The sequence below is a fragment of the Phascolarctos cinereus genome, unplaced genomic scaffold (genome assembly GCF_003287225.1).
Source record: "Phascolarctos cinereus isolate Bilbo 61053 unplaced genomic scaffold, phaCin_HiC Scaffold_726;HRSCAF=1367, whole genome shotgun sequence".
NCBI classification, from domain to species: Eukaryota; Metazoa; Chordata; class Mammalia; order Diprotodontia; family Phascolarctidae; genus Phascolarctos; species Phascolarctos cinereus.
In genome coordinates this window covers 161,902,601-161,919,570 of record NW_027556098.1, presented here as the reverse complement: position 1 = coordinate 161,919,570, position 16,970 = coordinate 161,902,601, and the positions used below count along the sequence as shown (strand labels likewise).

Genomic DNA, 16,970 nt, shown 5'->3' with positions numbered 1-16,970 from the left:
CCTGGACTCGTTCTTTCTCTGAGCTGGGCCCCTCTTTGCTTATCTTTAGCAGCACTTTAGTTCTGTGAAATTAAAAACTACAGTTTAGGGGAGGGTAGGATGGGAATAACAGAATCTTGATACAAACAATTCCATATATTTTGGAAATAGTCTTTGAAAATGTTTGCCTCAAATTAGTGCTGTGAGGCACTAGAGAAAATTCTTCCTTCATAACTTATTTTGTGGTAGGTTAACTTCAAGGCTTTCAACATCTACTTCCATAAAAGAACCATCATTATAATTACCATACAAAGATCTAAAAGTTGACCTCATCCTGAAACTTGAGAAGATCAGAAAAAAGAACAACTAGATGAGTAGAAATGTCAATCTTTTGTGGGTCCTTCATTATTAAATATAATGTGTTTCCTTCAAATGAATGGAATAGGACATTTTTAATAACTGCTCACATTTATGTAGGGTTTTTTTTGGTTTATAAAATACTTAACTCATAATAAGTCAATGGAATGACTTCTATAAGTTACTGTCATCCTTGGAACAGCTAAGTGGTATGGTAGAAAGAACACCAGGCCTACAGTCTGGAAGACTCATCTTTCTGAGTTCAAATCTGGCCCCGGACACTTACTAACTGTATGACCCTGGGCAAGTCACATAATCCTTTTTGCCTCAATTTTCTCATATATAAAATAAGCTGGAGAAGGAAATGGCAAACCACTCCAGTATCTTTGCCAAGAAAACCTAAAATGGGGTCATGAAGAGTCAGACACCATTAAAATAACTGAACAACTGTCATCCTTATTTCAAAGATAAGGAAATCTGAGGCTCAGAAAATTTAATGGACTTACTGTAGTCACACACCTAGTTACATGTCAGAGTTAGGACCCCAACCACATTATCTGACTCCAAAGCCAGTATTCTTTTTGCTATACTATACTCCCTCTCTGCATTATACAAATTTGAGGTTAAAACCATAGAATCTACTTTATTCAACTCTGTCTGTGTTTGTTTATAAATAATTCATTCCCAGTAATCAAAAGTGGGTTTGCTGACATTTTTAAAAACACATAGAGACATGATAAGACCCATTGGCATGGGAAAATCTTTTCCCACTCTGCTTAGATCATTTCATCTTTTTTTTTTATTCTTTTGCCTCCCTACCACCATAGCAAGGAGCAAGAGAAATAAGAGTGGCATTACCAAGTTTGTTTTCAGAATCAGCATGTGCTCTGTATTTCTAGAGAGAAAAATACACACAAAAAAACAAATGTATACCATTTTTATAATCATGCAACCACAATGGCTTTTAATCCATTCATAAAGAAAATTGTGTCAAAGCCAACAAAACCATAACTGTTTAACATATGATACACAATTTTGCTTTTAATTAGCATGAATGGGGAATTAAAACATTAAGGGGCAAATTAATCCTGTTCTGCAGAACCTCCAAAGCACACTAAATTGCAGAGTTCTGATTAATTTGTAAGGAGTTAGACATCACCATATGTGTCATATTTATTTTCACTCCATTCCTTTAGCAAAAATCCACTTTATTTTCCATGATTTTAGCTTTTCAGCTTCCTTTCACAATGTTTTTCCCCTCTCCTGATTAAAACTAATGTGACAGTGGAAGAAGGAAGGGTGAGAAGACTTTAATGTACCTGGGGTGGCTAGAGAGCTAAAAAGAAAGATAATTCAGTAAAATGGAAGTAACAATGTGATGAATCTTCAGTTTAGGGCTCACCATGTATAAGGAAATGTGTGCTTTTATAAAACTAGGGAAGTGATATGCCTTTTAGGTATACAGAAGAGGGCAAAAGTAAGAATGAGGGGAAATTGTCTTCTTCCCATACAGATTTAAAATGGAAGAGGGATTACCTATAGGTGATACTATCAGTATTGCAGTCTATAAAATACATTGTGCGGATTGCATCAAGCCCAGGAATATTGCACATCCTTCAAAATGAGATCTAAAATGACCCAAGAGATCATCTTAAACTCCCACCCCAAAAAAGACAAGTAGTTGAAAAATACCTATTCTTCAGGTGTTAATAAGCAGTTGAATGGACTACTCACAAAGTTAATCTTGACATATACATATACACAAATACATTTATCTATATCTACATATATATTTCTATATCTATATCTATCTATGTATCTATATATGTTTGTGTCAATACCTACACCTATATATCTCTCTATCTCTATACACATCTGTAGCTATATATCTATATATCCCCACATATCTATATCTATTCATCCATAACTGGGTCCAGGATTGTTTAGGAGGAGATAAAAAATATCTCAATTTCACTTGGGAGATTTTGCCTTGCTTTTAATAATCTCAAATTTCTCTAAAACAAAAACCCGTCTCTTAATACCAGTACTTTTCTGGTAATATGGGATAAGCATTACAGAATACCAATCTCCTAAGGAACAAAATTGTTAGTCATACAAAAGGCAGTAGAAAAATGTATGGTAGACTCAGTTAAGCTATACAATGAGATTTATGCACCAAAATGGAATAAAAGTTATTATCAGAAGGATATTATTATCAAAAAGACGTATGACAATTTCATATAGTCAGTAAGTAAATAAGTATTGTCTATGAAATAGGTGATTCTCAAAATGTCCATTTAAAATAAATGCATATAATGGTATTACCTCAGCAACTAGGAAAATCATTATTATACAATTACATGTAGATTTTCGTAACCTTGCATTTTGGCTGTCTTTTTATTAAGCAGTCAGGTATTTACCTTTTGTCTGTTTGCCAATTGTTGCTTTAATGTCACTTTCTATTCATGCCTTTCAAAATGAGTCTGGAAAGTCATTACATATATACTGTAGCTACTCAGTGGGGCATTTTTCCTACATAATTTATTTGCTTTGCTTGGCTAACTTCCAATTTGCTTTTTCTTCATCTGACCTCATGATTTTTGCCATATATATTTCAGAATATAGTGGCACATAATAGACTAACACTTCTTAATTTTTTAAAAATTTTTGTTTCCTTCTCCACCAGAGCCACAAACCTGTACCTTGAAAGACTTTCTCTGCGCAAATGGGGACTGTGTTTCTTCGAGGTTTTGGTGTGATGGAGATTATGACTGTGCAGATGGCTCAGATGAGGTAGGCAACTTTGCAAAATGAAACTAAACTAAAAACAATTCTCTAGAACCAGATTTGTAATTATTATTATTCAGTCCAATGGGTGTGACTAGGACAGATATGAAAATATCCTTTACTCCCAACACATTCAGATAAGTGTTACAACCATTCACTAAGCTGCACACAGCCAGCATAGGGAATAGTTCTCATGCTACTATTGACAGTTAATTTTATAGTCTATTTTACCTCAAGTGGTGGATGGCTGGGTTGGGAATAGATGTTTAGAAACTCTATTCCCCAGAGCTGATGTCCTTGCCATCTGTGAATTTATCTATAAACCTGCTGCAATATTTACAGAAATGACTAATGTTTTTATGCATTTAAAATAGTGGCTTGTCTACAATTTCTCTTTTTCAAAAGATGTAATCTTATTGCTTCCAATATGAACTAGCAATTTTCTTTAGATGCAAAGAGCAATTCATGTATTATATGGCCATGTTCACATTGCCCGAGTGAAAGATTAAGCAATTATTTTGATAATTTAGTGAAAGTGAAGATGATGAAGATGGAAGATGAAGCAGATAGGCTATACACACATTATGTAGCTCAAATGGTTCTGTTAAAATATTTACTGCATATCTAAATAATACTGATAATAAGAATTTGCATTTGTTTAGTACTTTAAGGTTTGTTAAAATGAGAATGTTTTCCAGAGCAAGATAACTTTTTGTAGGAACACTTAGGGTTTAAGATAAAATGCCTGAAGGTGCGTTAAAGAACATACACACACACACACACACACACACACACACACACACACACGGTATGTATGTGTGTATCACACAAATAGTAAATACAGAGCCAAGATTTAAATCCCAAATAGTTGTTATTATGTTTAAATTTTATTTTGGTGATAAATGACAAGGGAGGCTTATTCTCACATTTCGAAACATGATGAGGGAGTCTACTAATATAAATAGAATTATAGAATTCAGTGATAATGAATCAAAATTTCTCTCTCTCTCTCTCTCTCTCTCTCTCTCTCTCTCTCTCTCTCTCTCCATAGCCTAATAGTATTATAGTATTCATTAATACTGCCTGCAACCTAGAGTATCTGTGAATACAATCTGTGCTTTAGCTCCATTAATTGCCATTTAAATATTAAATAAGATTTAATAGGTTTAAAGTTCTCAAAGGTATAGAAATTGGCTACAACCCATTGTCTTTTTTATTTTAAGTATATTATTGCTGATATCTGCTCCTTAAAACTGTTACTATCTTTCCTTCAGTTGGTGTCAATAGCTACCTACTGCTATATGCTTGAATTTTCGTGACTCTCCCCTTGAAGCATCAGAGTAACATATTTTACCATTCATCTGAGATTAGCCCTGCCCACATTGAAATGCTTTAAATAATGCTTGTAAAGTAATGAAATATTTAATACAAGGGACAGGGAATCTCTGTTCTGTCCCCAAAACATAAGCTGTGTCTACAAAGGAAATCCAAGGGTTGTGGTGATCATGTAGATGATTCTGAGAAAAGAAAACTGATTCAGCCCCAAAGGAAGTTAGTGAAAATTTTTTTTAAATCGTCTAAAGAATTTCACGTAAACTTGTTGTAAGAGATCATCATCAATTAAATACATTACAGTGATCTATTGAAAAAAATATTTGATCATGTAAAAATTGGCTGGAATTATTGCCTTTAGTATAGTTGCCAAAACAGAATCAATCTTTTGTTACATACAACTTCCAACACTGCCCTGAGCCAATTTACTTTATTTTGATGTTCTTTGCTCTTTCACAATTTTGCTATATTTACCTATAGTAGTAACCTATTGTAACTCCACTCACTATTACATATATTCCAAAATAGGATTCATATTTTGTGAGCAGAGGATTGATTGGGATATAGCATGGGATGGGAAAGAATAGGATAGAATAAAAAAGAAGAGGAGGAGGTGGGAGGGTGGAGGGGAGGGTAGAGAACAGAAGAGAGGAGAAGAGTGGGGAGGGAAGGAAAAGAGATTTTAAATTCTGAAGACACAGAAGAGGTCATTTACTTTCACCTGAGTAGGAACCTGCTTTCCAACATATATGTCATATGGGCTCTGCTTGAATACCACAAGTGATGAATTTGGCATGAGTGATCAAAGAATGATCTTCCAAAGCTTCTCATTTCCCTTTGGAACATCTTTCATTATTAGGAAGTGATTCTATTTGTGCTAAGCTTCAATTTCCTGATGGCACCTCTGGCCCCTAGCTTTGCTCTCTGAGGCCAAATAAAACAGTCTAATTCTTCTTCCACATGACAGCCCTTTAAATACTTTAGTCAGTCAATGAACAAGCATCATTTTTAAATTGCCTCCTATACCACAGTCTCTGTTAAGTGCAAGAGATAGAAGAGAAAACATGGAAGAATCCCTGCTAACAAGGAAAATGCATTCTATTGGGAAAGACAGTTTGAAAAATTAATGGAATAAGTGCAGGATAGGACATATAACTATAAAAGGTGATGTGATGATAACATAGGTGGAGGTTGAAGGTTTACTGTACTCCAAACTTAATATGAGTCAACAATTAAAACCAGTTGAACAAATTATGGTATATGAATATATACTCAAGCTTTTTGATCCACATTTTAAAGAACTGACCTTCTTCCCTGTTGTGAAAGTGAGGGGAAAAATGTGCCCATCCTGGTGTTATGGGACCTCTCCTATCCCACACAATTTTCAAAAATTCCTGATAAGTAGATCTACAATCACAGCTACAAATTGTTTTAATTCCTTAGGATATAGTTTGTAGGTCAGACCTGGCCTGGTAGCTTTAGCCCTGAACTGCAAAATTCTGGTATGTTTTTTAAAGCTAATTATAGAGTTAGCTATTATTCCTCTCCTCTTAACCCCTGGGTATAAAGGTGTAAATCAAGTCAGAAAGCAATCATAAAGAAGGGAAATATCATGAAAATAAAATAATAATCAATTCTTAGACAAGGAAAGTAAATAACAGAAAGAAACCTAATTGGATTGTTGGGAATAGAAGTCTCTGTGTGTGTGTGTGTGTGTGTGTGTGTGTGTGTGTGTGTGTGTGTGATGCATGTATAGTTATTTTGAATCGATGAGAAATATACATTAGAAATTCAATCATTATTTTCCTTTCTTTTAGACAAGATAAATAGTACAAGTTGTCATACATTCCAGTGGATGTCCCTTAAACAGGAAAATCATAAATGGACAAGCACTTTTAATTTGGAAAACAACATTAAAAGAATCTTATTTAACTAACCTATATGCTGCTTATTAAGTATTTTGTTCTATTCTGTTCCCCCCTTATATTTCATCATGAACATAGAGAGTCATTTATTAATCCATTTATTTATCATACAACTATTTAGCATATAATATGTATATGCATTGGATGTTTCACTTCTACACTTTTTTTTTTTGCAACTTAGGAAAGGTTTATTTTTCCATCAAAATGCTAAGTCATTGTGGTTGCTGAAGGGCATAGAGTTTGGCAACTTTTCTGAATGTATAATTAAATGGAAATCATTGAGTTTCACATTCAGTTAAATTTAATAAGCATTTATATATCCCTACTATGTTCAGTGCTAAAGGAAAAACAAGAACTTCACAGGGTTTACCAGCAGGATAGTTTGTCTATCTCTAAGAAAGAAGCATTTAACTCCATCAAAAGTTAAGTGCAAACAAAGGACAGAGGGATGTAGAATTCTTGGCTCAGTAAGAGGGCAGATGAAATTCAGTTTAATTCTGATAGTAACAATCCAAAACATTTTTATGATGCCCTGAAGGGTATTTATGGGCCAAAGACCTACAGTGCATCTCAATTACTCAGCACTGATAGAGTCACATTGATTAGTGATAAAGACATGATCCTGTAGAGATTGCCTGGACACTTTCATAGTGTTCTCAACAGACCATCATCAACCAATACTGAAGCCATTAACCATATACCTCGGGTTGAAGTCAATCCCTCTCTGGGCGAATTTCCAACAGAAGAAAAGGCTTTGAATGCCATTAGTCTCCTCTTGTGTGGCAAAGCACCTGGTACTGATTCAATTCCAGCTGAGATTTACAAGGCAGGGGGCCCACTGTTCATACAAAACTAACTGAAATCTTCCAGGTCATATGGCAAGAGAAAGTTATCTCCCACGAGTTCAAGGATGCCTCCATTGTCCATCTCTATAAAGGAAAGAGAAACAGGTTGTGTTGTGATAGTCATAAAGAGGAGTCTGTCTCTTAGTCATTGCCAGAAATATTCTTGCCAGAGTTCTCCTTAATAGACTTTTCTTTCACCTGGAAAATGGTTGTCTACCCAAGAGCTAGTGTGGTTTCAAAAAGTGTAGAGTATGTTCGCTGCCTGACCCACTCCCGGAGAAATTCCAGGACCAGAACAGAGATCTATACACAATGTTTGCTGATATGACCCATGCCTTTGATATTGTCAGTCATAAGGGCTTGTGAAAGATCATGGCAAAATTTTTTTGCTTAGTATTGTGTTGGCTTTTTTAAGCCAATTGTAGAGTTGGCTATTGGCCCTCTCCTCTAAAAGTGTAAATCAAGTCAAGAAAGCAATTGTGAAGAAGGGAAGTATCATGAAAATAAAATAATAACCAATGCTTACACAAGGAAAGTAAATAACAGAAATAAACCTAATTGGATTGTTGGGAAGAGAAGTATAAGTGTGTGTGTGTGTGTGTGTGTGTGTGTGTGTGTGTGTGCATGTGCATGTGTGTGCATGTGTGTGTGATGCATGTATAGTTGATTTGATTGATTTTTGAATTGATAGGAAATATACATTATAAATTCAATCACTATTTTTCTTTCAGAGAAGATAAATAGTACAGGTTGTCATACATTGCAGTGGACATTCCTTAAACAGGAAAATCATAAGTAGACTATCAGTATTGTATGCCAGTTTCATGACAGCATGCCTGCACAAGTTCTAGATAGATGATGGTCTTGTGTTTTCCCAGTCACTAGTGGAGTAAAGAAGGGCTGTGTGCTTGCACCCATACTTTTTAGCGTGCTGTTTTTAGTGATATTGTTTGACTCTTCAACAAGAATGAAAACAGAATTGAGGTCAGCTATCTCTCTAATAGTAAATTATTTAATTTGAAAAGGCTACCAGCCAAGGCTATAGTAGAGGAAGAGTTGGTGCATGACTTTTTGTTCCCAAGTGATTGTACATTTAATGCAACCTCTGAGGCCAAAATGCAACAGAATATAGATCAATTCTTTGCCTCTTGTGCCAATTTTGGCCTGATAGCACTAAGAAAACAGAGGTTCTCCACCAGCCAGCATTGAATCATATATATATATATATATATATATATATACATATATATATATATGTGGAACCATCAGTTACAGCAAATGGAGAAATTTTGAATACTATGAATAAGTTCATTTACTTTGGCAGTATACTTTCCAGAAATACATATAGATGATGAGGTTGATGCATGCATTGTCAGAGTTGGCTCAGTGATTGGAAGGCTCTAAAAGAAAGAGTGGAAGAGAAAGGTTATTAGGCTGCCTATCATACTGAAGGTTTGCAGAGCTATCATGCTGATGTCTTTGTTGTATGCCTGTGAAACCTGGACAGTATACCAACACCATGCCAGGAAAATGAATCACTTGCTTTTGAATTGTCTTAGGAAGATTCTGAAGATCACCTGGCAAGATAACGGAGCAGAAGTAAGGTCCTTTCTCAGCTAAGCTGTACAGCATTAAACTTCACTGCAGAGAATACCATTCCAGTGGGCTGGCCACATTGTTCAAATGCTAAATGTATGTTTGCCTTAAAGATTATTTTAAGGAGAACTCAAACAAGGCGAGCACTCACACAGAGGTTAGAAGAATCGGTACAAGTACATTCTCAAGGTCTCTCAGAAGAACTTTGGAATTCATTGTGAGACATGGGAGACACTGGCAGAGGACCTAGTATGGCAAGCCCACATCAAAGAAGGCTCTGTGATCTATGAGCAAAGCAGAATTGTAGTAGTTCAAAAGAAATGTGAGATGTGAGAATTTAGAGACATATCCACTCCAAATGTTCATATGGACTACTTGAGCCCAGCCTGTGGTAGAACTTCCTGAGCTTGTATTGGTCTGATCAGCCACATTCAGACACCTTGTAGCTTGACCCCTGATATAGTGATGTCATTTTGGTCCTCTTTGAGTATGAAGGACAACAACCAAACAACCAGACAACAGTGGTGTCAACATCAAATAGAAACAAATCCCTGATGATTTTGACTTAGAAAACTAAAATTATCACCATATCACATCATATTTTTTAATTCTTTTGTTAACCCCAATTGCATTGGAATATGATTTGACGGTACTTTGTGGGCAGTGAATTCTTCATCTCTTTACTTGCCTCCTTCCTGCTCAATGTGCAGGACAAATCAGGATGCTGAAACATAGAGGACTTTGCGAGTTATTTTTTATTCTCTGTTTTGTAAACAGTGGAGCAGTCAGAGACCAAGAGTGGTGACGAGTATTTCATTTACAGAGAACTCAAATAACAGGTTGTAATTCAGTCTCAGCTCATGTGCATGGGAAAGGAATCCTCATTGGGAAGGAGACTTGTGCACATGGAAGAACACTGACCCAGGACCAGTATTTCAAAATAATATTTCATTTTACCTTCTCATTCATTCTCTGTGAAGTCGTATTCCTAGCTGATCTTTTTTATGTTAATTTGTTTCATGTAAATAATAGAAATACTCAGACTGGGAGCATAAAACTTAATATCTGCTGGACATGGCCAAGTATAACAGATAATTTAAATTCTTGAATATTGAAAGAGAGGGTTTCAGAATGGTAATCCAGTAGGCAAAACATTTAGGCTAAAGGAGATAAATGACAATGAGTAAATAGAAAAGAAGGAATCTCTGGATGTAGGTGGGATTTGAAAATAAAAATTCTCTTTTTACAACACACTGTTGCACTCCATATCCAAAAAAAAGTTCATCTGTTTGATTAAAATAACATTTCTGTAAAGGAGCATTCTTTTCTTGTATCTAGAATATGCTAGTATAACAAATAAAGTCATAAGTTATACGTTGTTTTGTTACTTCATTTTATTATAAGCCTTATAGACAATCAAAGAGCAACAGGGAAAGAAATATTTTGGCAAGCAATACTGAATATTTTTTTGTTTTATATAGATAGACTCAAAATATTACAATATTTTTGGAAATATGCCAAAGGGGTGCATTATATTTATTCATGTTTGTAAACACCTGCCAGAAGATCCAATTTTATTACTATTGTTCTGTTTTAACAGAGAAATTGTGAAACAGGTTGCTCCAAAGATCAGTTTCAGTGTGCTAATGGTCAGTGCATATCAGCAAAATGGAAATGTGATGGACATGAAGACTGCAAATTTGGAGATGATGAGAAAAACTGTGAACCAGGTAAAGATATAGCAATCCTCTTTATTTATGTGTGGCCATTTAGCAGAGAAAATTTGATCTAAGGAACTAGCTGAAGAAAATATAGTGTTGGTAAATGAAAATAAGGATTTACTATATCTAGAAATAATATTATCTAGAAATAAAATTATCCAGAAATAATATTCAAATATGGTACACCTATTTAATTGACCTAATGTATGTCTAAACATAGATAGATGATAGAATTGACATTTACCTAGAGTTTAAACATTTTTTTTCCTAACTCTGTGTTTCTGATTTCCTGATGTTTGCACACCATTTGGAATAACTTTCCCAGGAGAATAGCACGAAAGCTGTGAAAAAGAGTAGGAATATACAATACAGATTTTTTAGTTACTGAAATTAAGCTTGTAAACCAAACTTAATAGTATATCAAACTGTAACCATCTCTGGTTAGGTGCCAAAAGCCAAAGAAGAAAATAGAGAGCTAGATTCATAGGAACTGAAATATCTTAAATGATTACATTCACGGTTTTCCAGTAATGAAAAATAAGATGAGAAATTTTTTATGATAAAAATAACTTATGAATAAATACTAGCAGGTTTATCATTGTTCACTAACTTGTCAAAATTTATCTATGTATGTGAAGCTATACAGAAAGAAAATACACAAATTCACATAATTATCATAATTATACATTATATATATATATATTATATATATTCATATGTGCTTATGCCCCATTATTTGGCTTGTTTATTAGCTTTAGATACTAGCCATTAAGTATCATATAGATTTCTTTGAGTGGAAAAATATCTACCCCTTACGCACAATTTAACTTCTTTTTTTTGGGGGGGGGAAGTAGTTATTTTTTTTTTACTTTTATTTTATTTTATTTTTATTTTTTAAATTTTTTTCCCATATGCTTTTGAGTTGAAAATTTTTCTCCCTTTTTCTCCCCCCCACCCTCCCAAAGATGGTGCACAATCTGACATAGGCTTTACATTTACATACCCATTAAACATATTTTCACATTAGTGAAGTTGTAAGTAAAAATTAAAACCAATAAGAGGAACCATCAGAAAGATGAAACAAAACTCAACAGAAGGTAAAAATAAGTGAGAGTGATTTGACTTCCATAGTTCTTTCTTTGGATGTGGACAGCATTTTCCTTCCCAAGGCCTCTGGAGATGTCTTAGATCCTCATAATGCTGAGAAGGGTTCAGTTTAACATTCTTAGTCATTGCATAATGTGGCTGCTATTGTGTACAAAGTCCTCTTGGTTCTGCTCACTTTACTCAGCATCAGACCATATAAGTCTTCCCAGGTTTTTCTGAAGTCAGCCTGTTCATCATTTCTTATAGCACAATAGTATTCCATTACATTCATATACCACAACTTGCTCAGCCATTCCCCAATTGATGGGCATTCTCTCAATTTCCATTTCTTTGCCACCACAAAAAAAAGCTGCTATGTATATTTTTGTACATGTGGGTCCTTTTCCCATTTGTTTGATCGCTTTGGGATATAGCCCTAGAAGTGCTATTCCTGGATCAAAGGGTATGCACATTTTTGTATCCCTTTGGGCATAGTTCCAAATTGTTCTACAAAATGGTTGGATCATTTCACAACTCCACCAACAGTGTATTAGCATTTCAATTTTCCCACATCCTCTCCAACATTTATCATTTTCCTGTTTTGTCATGTTGGCCAATCTGATAGGTGTGATGTGGTACCTCAGAGTTGTTTTGATTTGCATTTCTCTAATCAATAATGATTTAGAGCATTTTTTCATATGACTATAGATGGCTTTAATTTCTTCATCTGAGAACTGTCTGTTCATATCCTTTGACCATTTATCAATTGGGGAATGGCTTGTGTTCTTATAAATTTGTCTTAATTCTCTATATATTTTAGAAATGAGGCCTTTATCAGAAAGACTGGTTGTAAAAATTCTTTCCCAATTTTCTACCTTCCTTCTAATCTTAGTTGCATTGGCTTTTTTTGTGCAAAAACTTTTCAATTTAATGTAATATTACTTCATTGTCTATGGTGCCTTTTAGCAGGATGTAGTTTCCTTCCTTATCTCTTTTGATTAGATCTATTTTTGCTTTTGCTTTATCAGAGATCAGGATTGCTACCCCTGCTTTTTTTACTTCAGCTGACGCATAATATATTCTGCTCCAGCCTTTTACCTTTACCCTGTATGTGTCACTCTTTTTCAAATGTGTTTCCTGTAAACAACATATTGTAGGATTATGGTTTTTAATCCATTCTGCAATCCATTTCTGTTTTATGGGAGAGTTCATCCCATTCACATTCACAGTTATGATTACTATCTGTGTCTTTTTCTCCATCCTTTTTTCCCCCATTTATGCTTTTCTTTCTCCTTTTTCCTTTCTCCCCTTCACTAGTGTTTTGCTTTTGACCACTTCCTCCTTCAGTCCCTTCCCCCTTTTATTATCCCTTTCCCTTTTCTTCCCCTTTAGTCTTACTGCTGCTTCCCTCCCTTCTTTCCCCTCCCTTTTCTTTCCCCCTCCCTTTTCTTTCCCCTTTTCCCTCCTACTGCCTATAGGGCAAGTTAGATTTCTATACCTAACTGATTATATTATGCCCTTCTTGAGCCTAATCTGATGAGAGTAAGGTTCAAACAATGCTCCCCCCCTTCTTTCCCTCTGCTGTAATAGGATTTTGTGTCTTTTCCTGTAATGTAATTTACCCTTGTCTGCCTCCTCCTTTCTCAGTACCTTTTCTAAGATTAGATTGATCCACTTATTTGGATCCATTTAACCCACTTGATTAGATTTTTTTTTATCATTACATCAAAGTCAACTAATATCCACCCTCTTTATGTATACTCCTTTAACAAGGTGTAATAACAATACAGTTCTCAAGGGTTGCAAGTCTCATATTCCCTTGTAGGGGTTTAAACATCCCCCCCCTTATTAACAACATATTGTATCCTTCTGTCCCATTTACCTTTTTAAGTCCTTCTTGAGTCCTGTACTTGAAGATCAAATTTTTTGTTGAGCTCTGGTCTTTTTATCAGGAAAGTTTGGAAGTCTCCTATTTCGTTGAATATCCACCTCCTCCCTTGAAAAATGATGCTCATTTTTGCTGGGTAATTGATCCTTGGCTGCATTCCAAGCTCCTTTGCCTTACGGAATATCATGTTCCATGCCCTGCGGTCTTTTAATGTAGAAGCTGCAAGGTCCTGTGTAATCCTGACTGTGGTTCCATGATATTTAAATTCTTTCTTTCTGGCTGCTTGCAGCACCTTCTCTTTCATCTGGTAATTTTGGAATTTTGCTATTATATTTCTTGGCATTGTCAATTTGGGATCTCTTTCAGGTGGTGATCATTGGATTCTTTCTATGGTTATTTTCCCTTCTGGTTCTAGGACTTCTGCACAGTTTTCCTTTATGATTTCTGAAAGATACTGTCCAGGCTCTTTTTTCATCATGATTTTCAGGTAGTCCAATAATTTTTAAATTGTCTCTCCTGAGTCAATTTTCCAGGTTGGTTGTTTTACTGATGAGGTATTTTACATTTTCATCTATTTTTTCATTTTTTTGTTTCTGTTTGACTGATTCTTGCTCTCTCATAGAGACATTAGTTTCCATTTGTCCAATTCTAGTTTTTAACAGATTGTTTTCTTCTGTTAGTTTTTGTACTTCCTTCTTCAACTGGCCAATTGTGTTTTTTAGGGACTTGTTTTCTTCAGTACTCTTCTGTTAGTTTTTCCTTCCTTCTTCAATTGGCCAATTGTGTTTTTTAGGGACTTGTTTTCTTCAGTGTATTTTTTTTCCAACTGGCCAATTGTATTTTTGAAGGACTCTTTTACCTCTCTCATTTGACTATTAAAATCCTTCTTGAGCTCTTCTAAGAAGGCTTTTTGGGCTTCAGACCAGTTCATATTCCCTTTTGTTGTTGCAGATGTGGGTTTGTTGACAATGTTGTCCTCTTCAGAATTTCTGTCTTGATCTTCACTCTTCTCATAATATGAATCTATGGTACGTTTCTTTTTACTCATGGTGTTTCTTTATTCCCTGGCCTTTAAAGAGATTGAGCTCTCCTGCTGGGGACAGAGGGTACTGACCCAAGCTTCTTGTGTTGGGAGCCTAGGTCTTGGTCACTGGCTTTGCGTTCTGGGGCCTCTTATGCTGGGAATTGGAGGCTGTAGGTTTCTGGCAGCTTACCTTGTGTTGGGCTGGAATCAGCAAGGCTGGAACTTTCAGGCAATTCTAGGTTGCCTGCTTTTCCTTTCCTTTAGCTTTCTTCTGCTCCTTTTAGATGGCTGCTGCAGGATGTTTATCTGCCTGGGGCCCCCTGCAGTGTTGTCTCCCTCGTTTCTGCTAATGCACCGGGAGATTCCTTTGTGGTGGATTGCTGAGACTCCTGGTGGTTTTCTGAGCTGGTTTCCACCGGTTCCCTCCACCCTCACTGAGGCACTTGGAGGTCCAGGTGTTGGTGTTTGCCTGCTCTACCACCTGGGCTTCAGGATCTCTTCACAATTGGGGGCTTCAGGGCTTCTACAGCTCACCTGGTGTTGGGTTGGAATCAGCAAGGTCGGGGCTTTAGGAAGCCTTTAGGTTGTTTTCTTCACCTCCTTTCAGATGAATGCTGCAGGGTACTTATCCACCTGGGGCCCCTTGTTTTTGCTGAGGCACTGGGAGACCCATTTGCTGGGCCACTGCGCTGCTGCTCCTTGTCTTTTTTCTAGTTCAGGTGTTCCAGGTTTTTTTTTTTCTGGGGTGATATTTTCTGGGTTTTCAGAGGTTGATAGGGGAGAGTGAGAGCGACTACCTTTTCACTCCACCATTTTGGCTACAATTTAACTTCTTTAGAAGCCATTTCCTCATCTGCAAAACAAGGGGATTGGTGATGTAGTAAGCAGCCAGGATATACCTCCCACCTCCTTGCTAGGCTTCTGGACTACATAGGGACCACAATACCACTCTCACACTCATCTTCAGGCACTCACTGAGACATGTCCTTTCCCATGATAATTCACCCATGACTACCCTGTCCAGTGCTACCTAAACTTTTTCTCATACCCCTAACTCAGTAGTCACAGTGAATGAGTCATAATAATCTTTGGTCCCCGTTGCCTGTTCCAGACTCTCTCTCTGTCTCTCTTTCTAATGCCACCACTACACAACCTCTCATCTTTTGATATTTATAAAAGCTTAATTTATCATTAAGTCCTGATTCTAGTTGTCACTATCTACCAAACTCTAGGACATTCTCCTTGCTTTCTCCAGGGGTTTGGTGCTAGGTCCACCCCAATTCCTTTCATGCTAGAATACTTCAACATACATGATCGTGTTTCCTTTAATGTCCTTGCTTTCTATTTCTTCTCTGCTTATCTTGCATGACCCACTTCTCCATTCCACTCCATCTGCAAATGGGGATTGTCATATTCTTGATCTTGTGATAAACAATAAGTTCTATTCCCGTGTTCATAAAGTCTGGAATTTCTTTAGCTGATCCTAATCATTTATCTTTACATATTTCCCTGTCCTCATTCTACTTGAACCTACCTTTTATCTTCATTGTGACCTCCAATCCCTGCAGCATTATCCTAGGCCTTATGTGCTGTTTGGGTTTTTCTGCTTCTCCACTAAGCTCCTTGAAAGATTCATCTATACTTGATGCCTCCACTTCATTTGCTTTCATTCTCTTGTACGGTTTCTTCAGTCTACCTTCCAATCTTACCATTCAACTGAACCTGCCCTCTCCAAAGTTCTCAGTGATGTCTTAATTGCAAAATCAGATGATCTTTTCTCAACTGACCCTTCTTTACCTCTTCTGCATCATGTGACACTGTTGACTACCTTGCCTTGGACACTTGCTAAAAAGTCAAATGGATTTTAAAGTGCCATATTCAGGGGAAAGGGAAAAGAATTCCTTTAAAAGAGGTCAACCAGTTCAGGATATACACTGTTAATGTTTAATGAGGAAAAATGTATTAAGTCAAAAAGGAGCATGAAAAAGTTATCAGTAAATTAACTGGAGAAAAGGGAAAATCTATTCCTTTCCCCTTAGGAAGACAGAAATCATTTTCATTACTGTGAAATCATGTAGAATCATATCAATTTTTTTCTTTCTAATTGTAAGTTGATAGAAGAATAATAAAATGAGGGCCTTTCATCTGACAGGTTATAAACAGGGAGAGCTCTCATCCTAGGGAATGCTATAAATCCTAAAATGGGAGGAAACCTGCAAGAGCTTTTGAAATTGTACTGCCCTGAAGCTCAGAGGTAAAAGGAACTATGTATTTGGAGAAGCATTTGACACATTAGTTCCACTCAAGCCTAGCATGGAAATGAGGGTAAAATAAAGTAATTAAGTAAGTTTAGGCAATTACTTATAATTTTATATTAATGTATTAATATTAATAAATGAATTACATTAATTCATATTAGTTATAAATTAT

At 36.0% G+C, this 16,970-nt stretch overlaps 1 protein-coding gene across 1 annotated transcript in view; it reads left to right on the top strand.

The window, feature by feature from the left end:
• The window catches only part of LRP1B (LDL receptor related protein 1B), a 2,172,360-nt gene that overhangs the window by 1,948,593 nt on the left and 206,797 nt on the right, over positions 1-16,970 (top strand). The window contains 2 exon segments of the mRNA XM_020984719.1: positions 3,023-3,129; positions 10,422-10,551. Coding sequence (XP_020840378.1) covers positions 3,023-3,129; positions 10,422-10,551 — 237 coding nt within the window.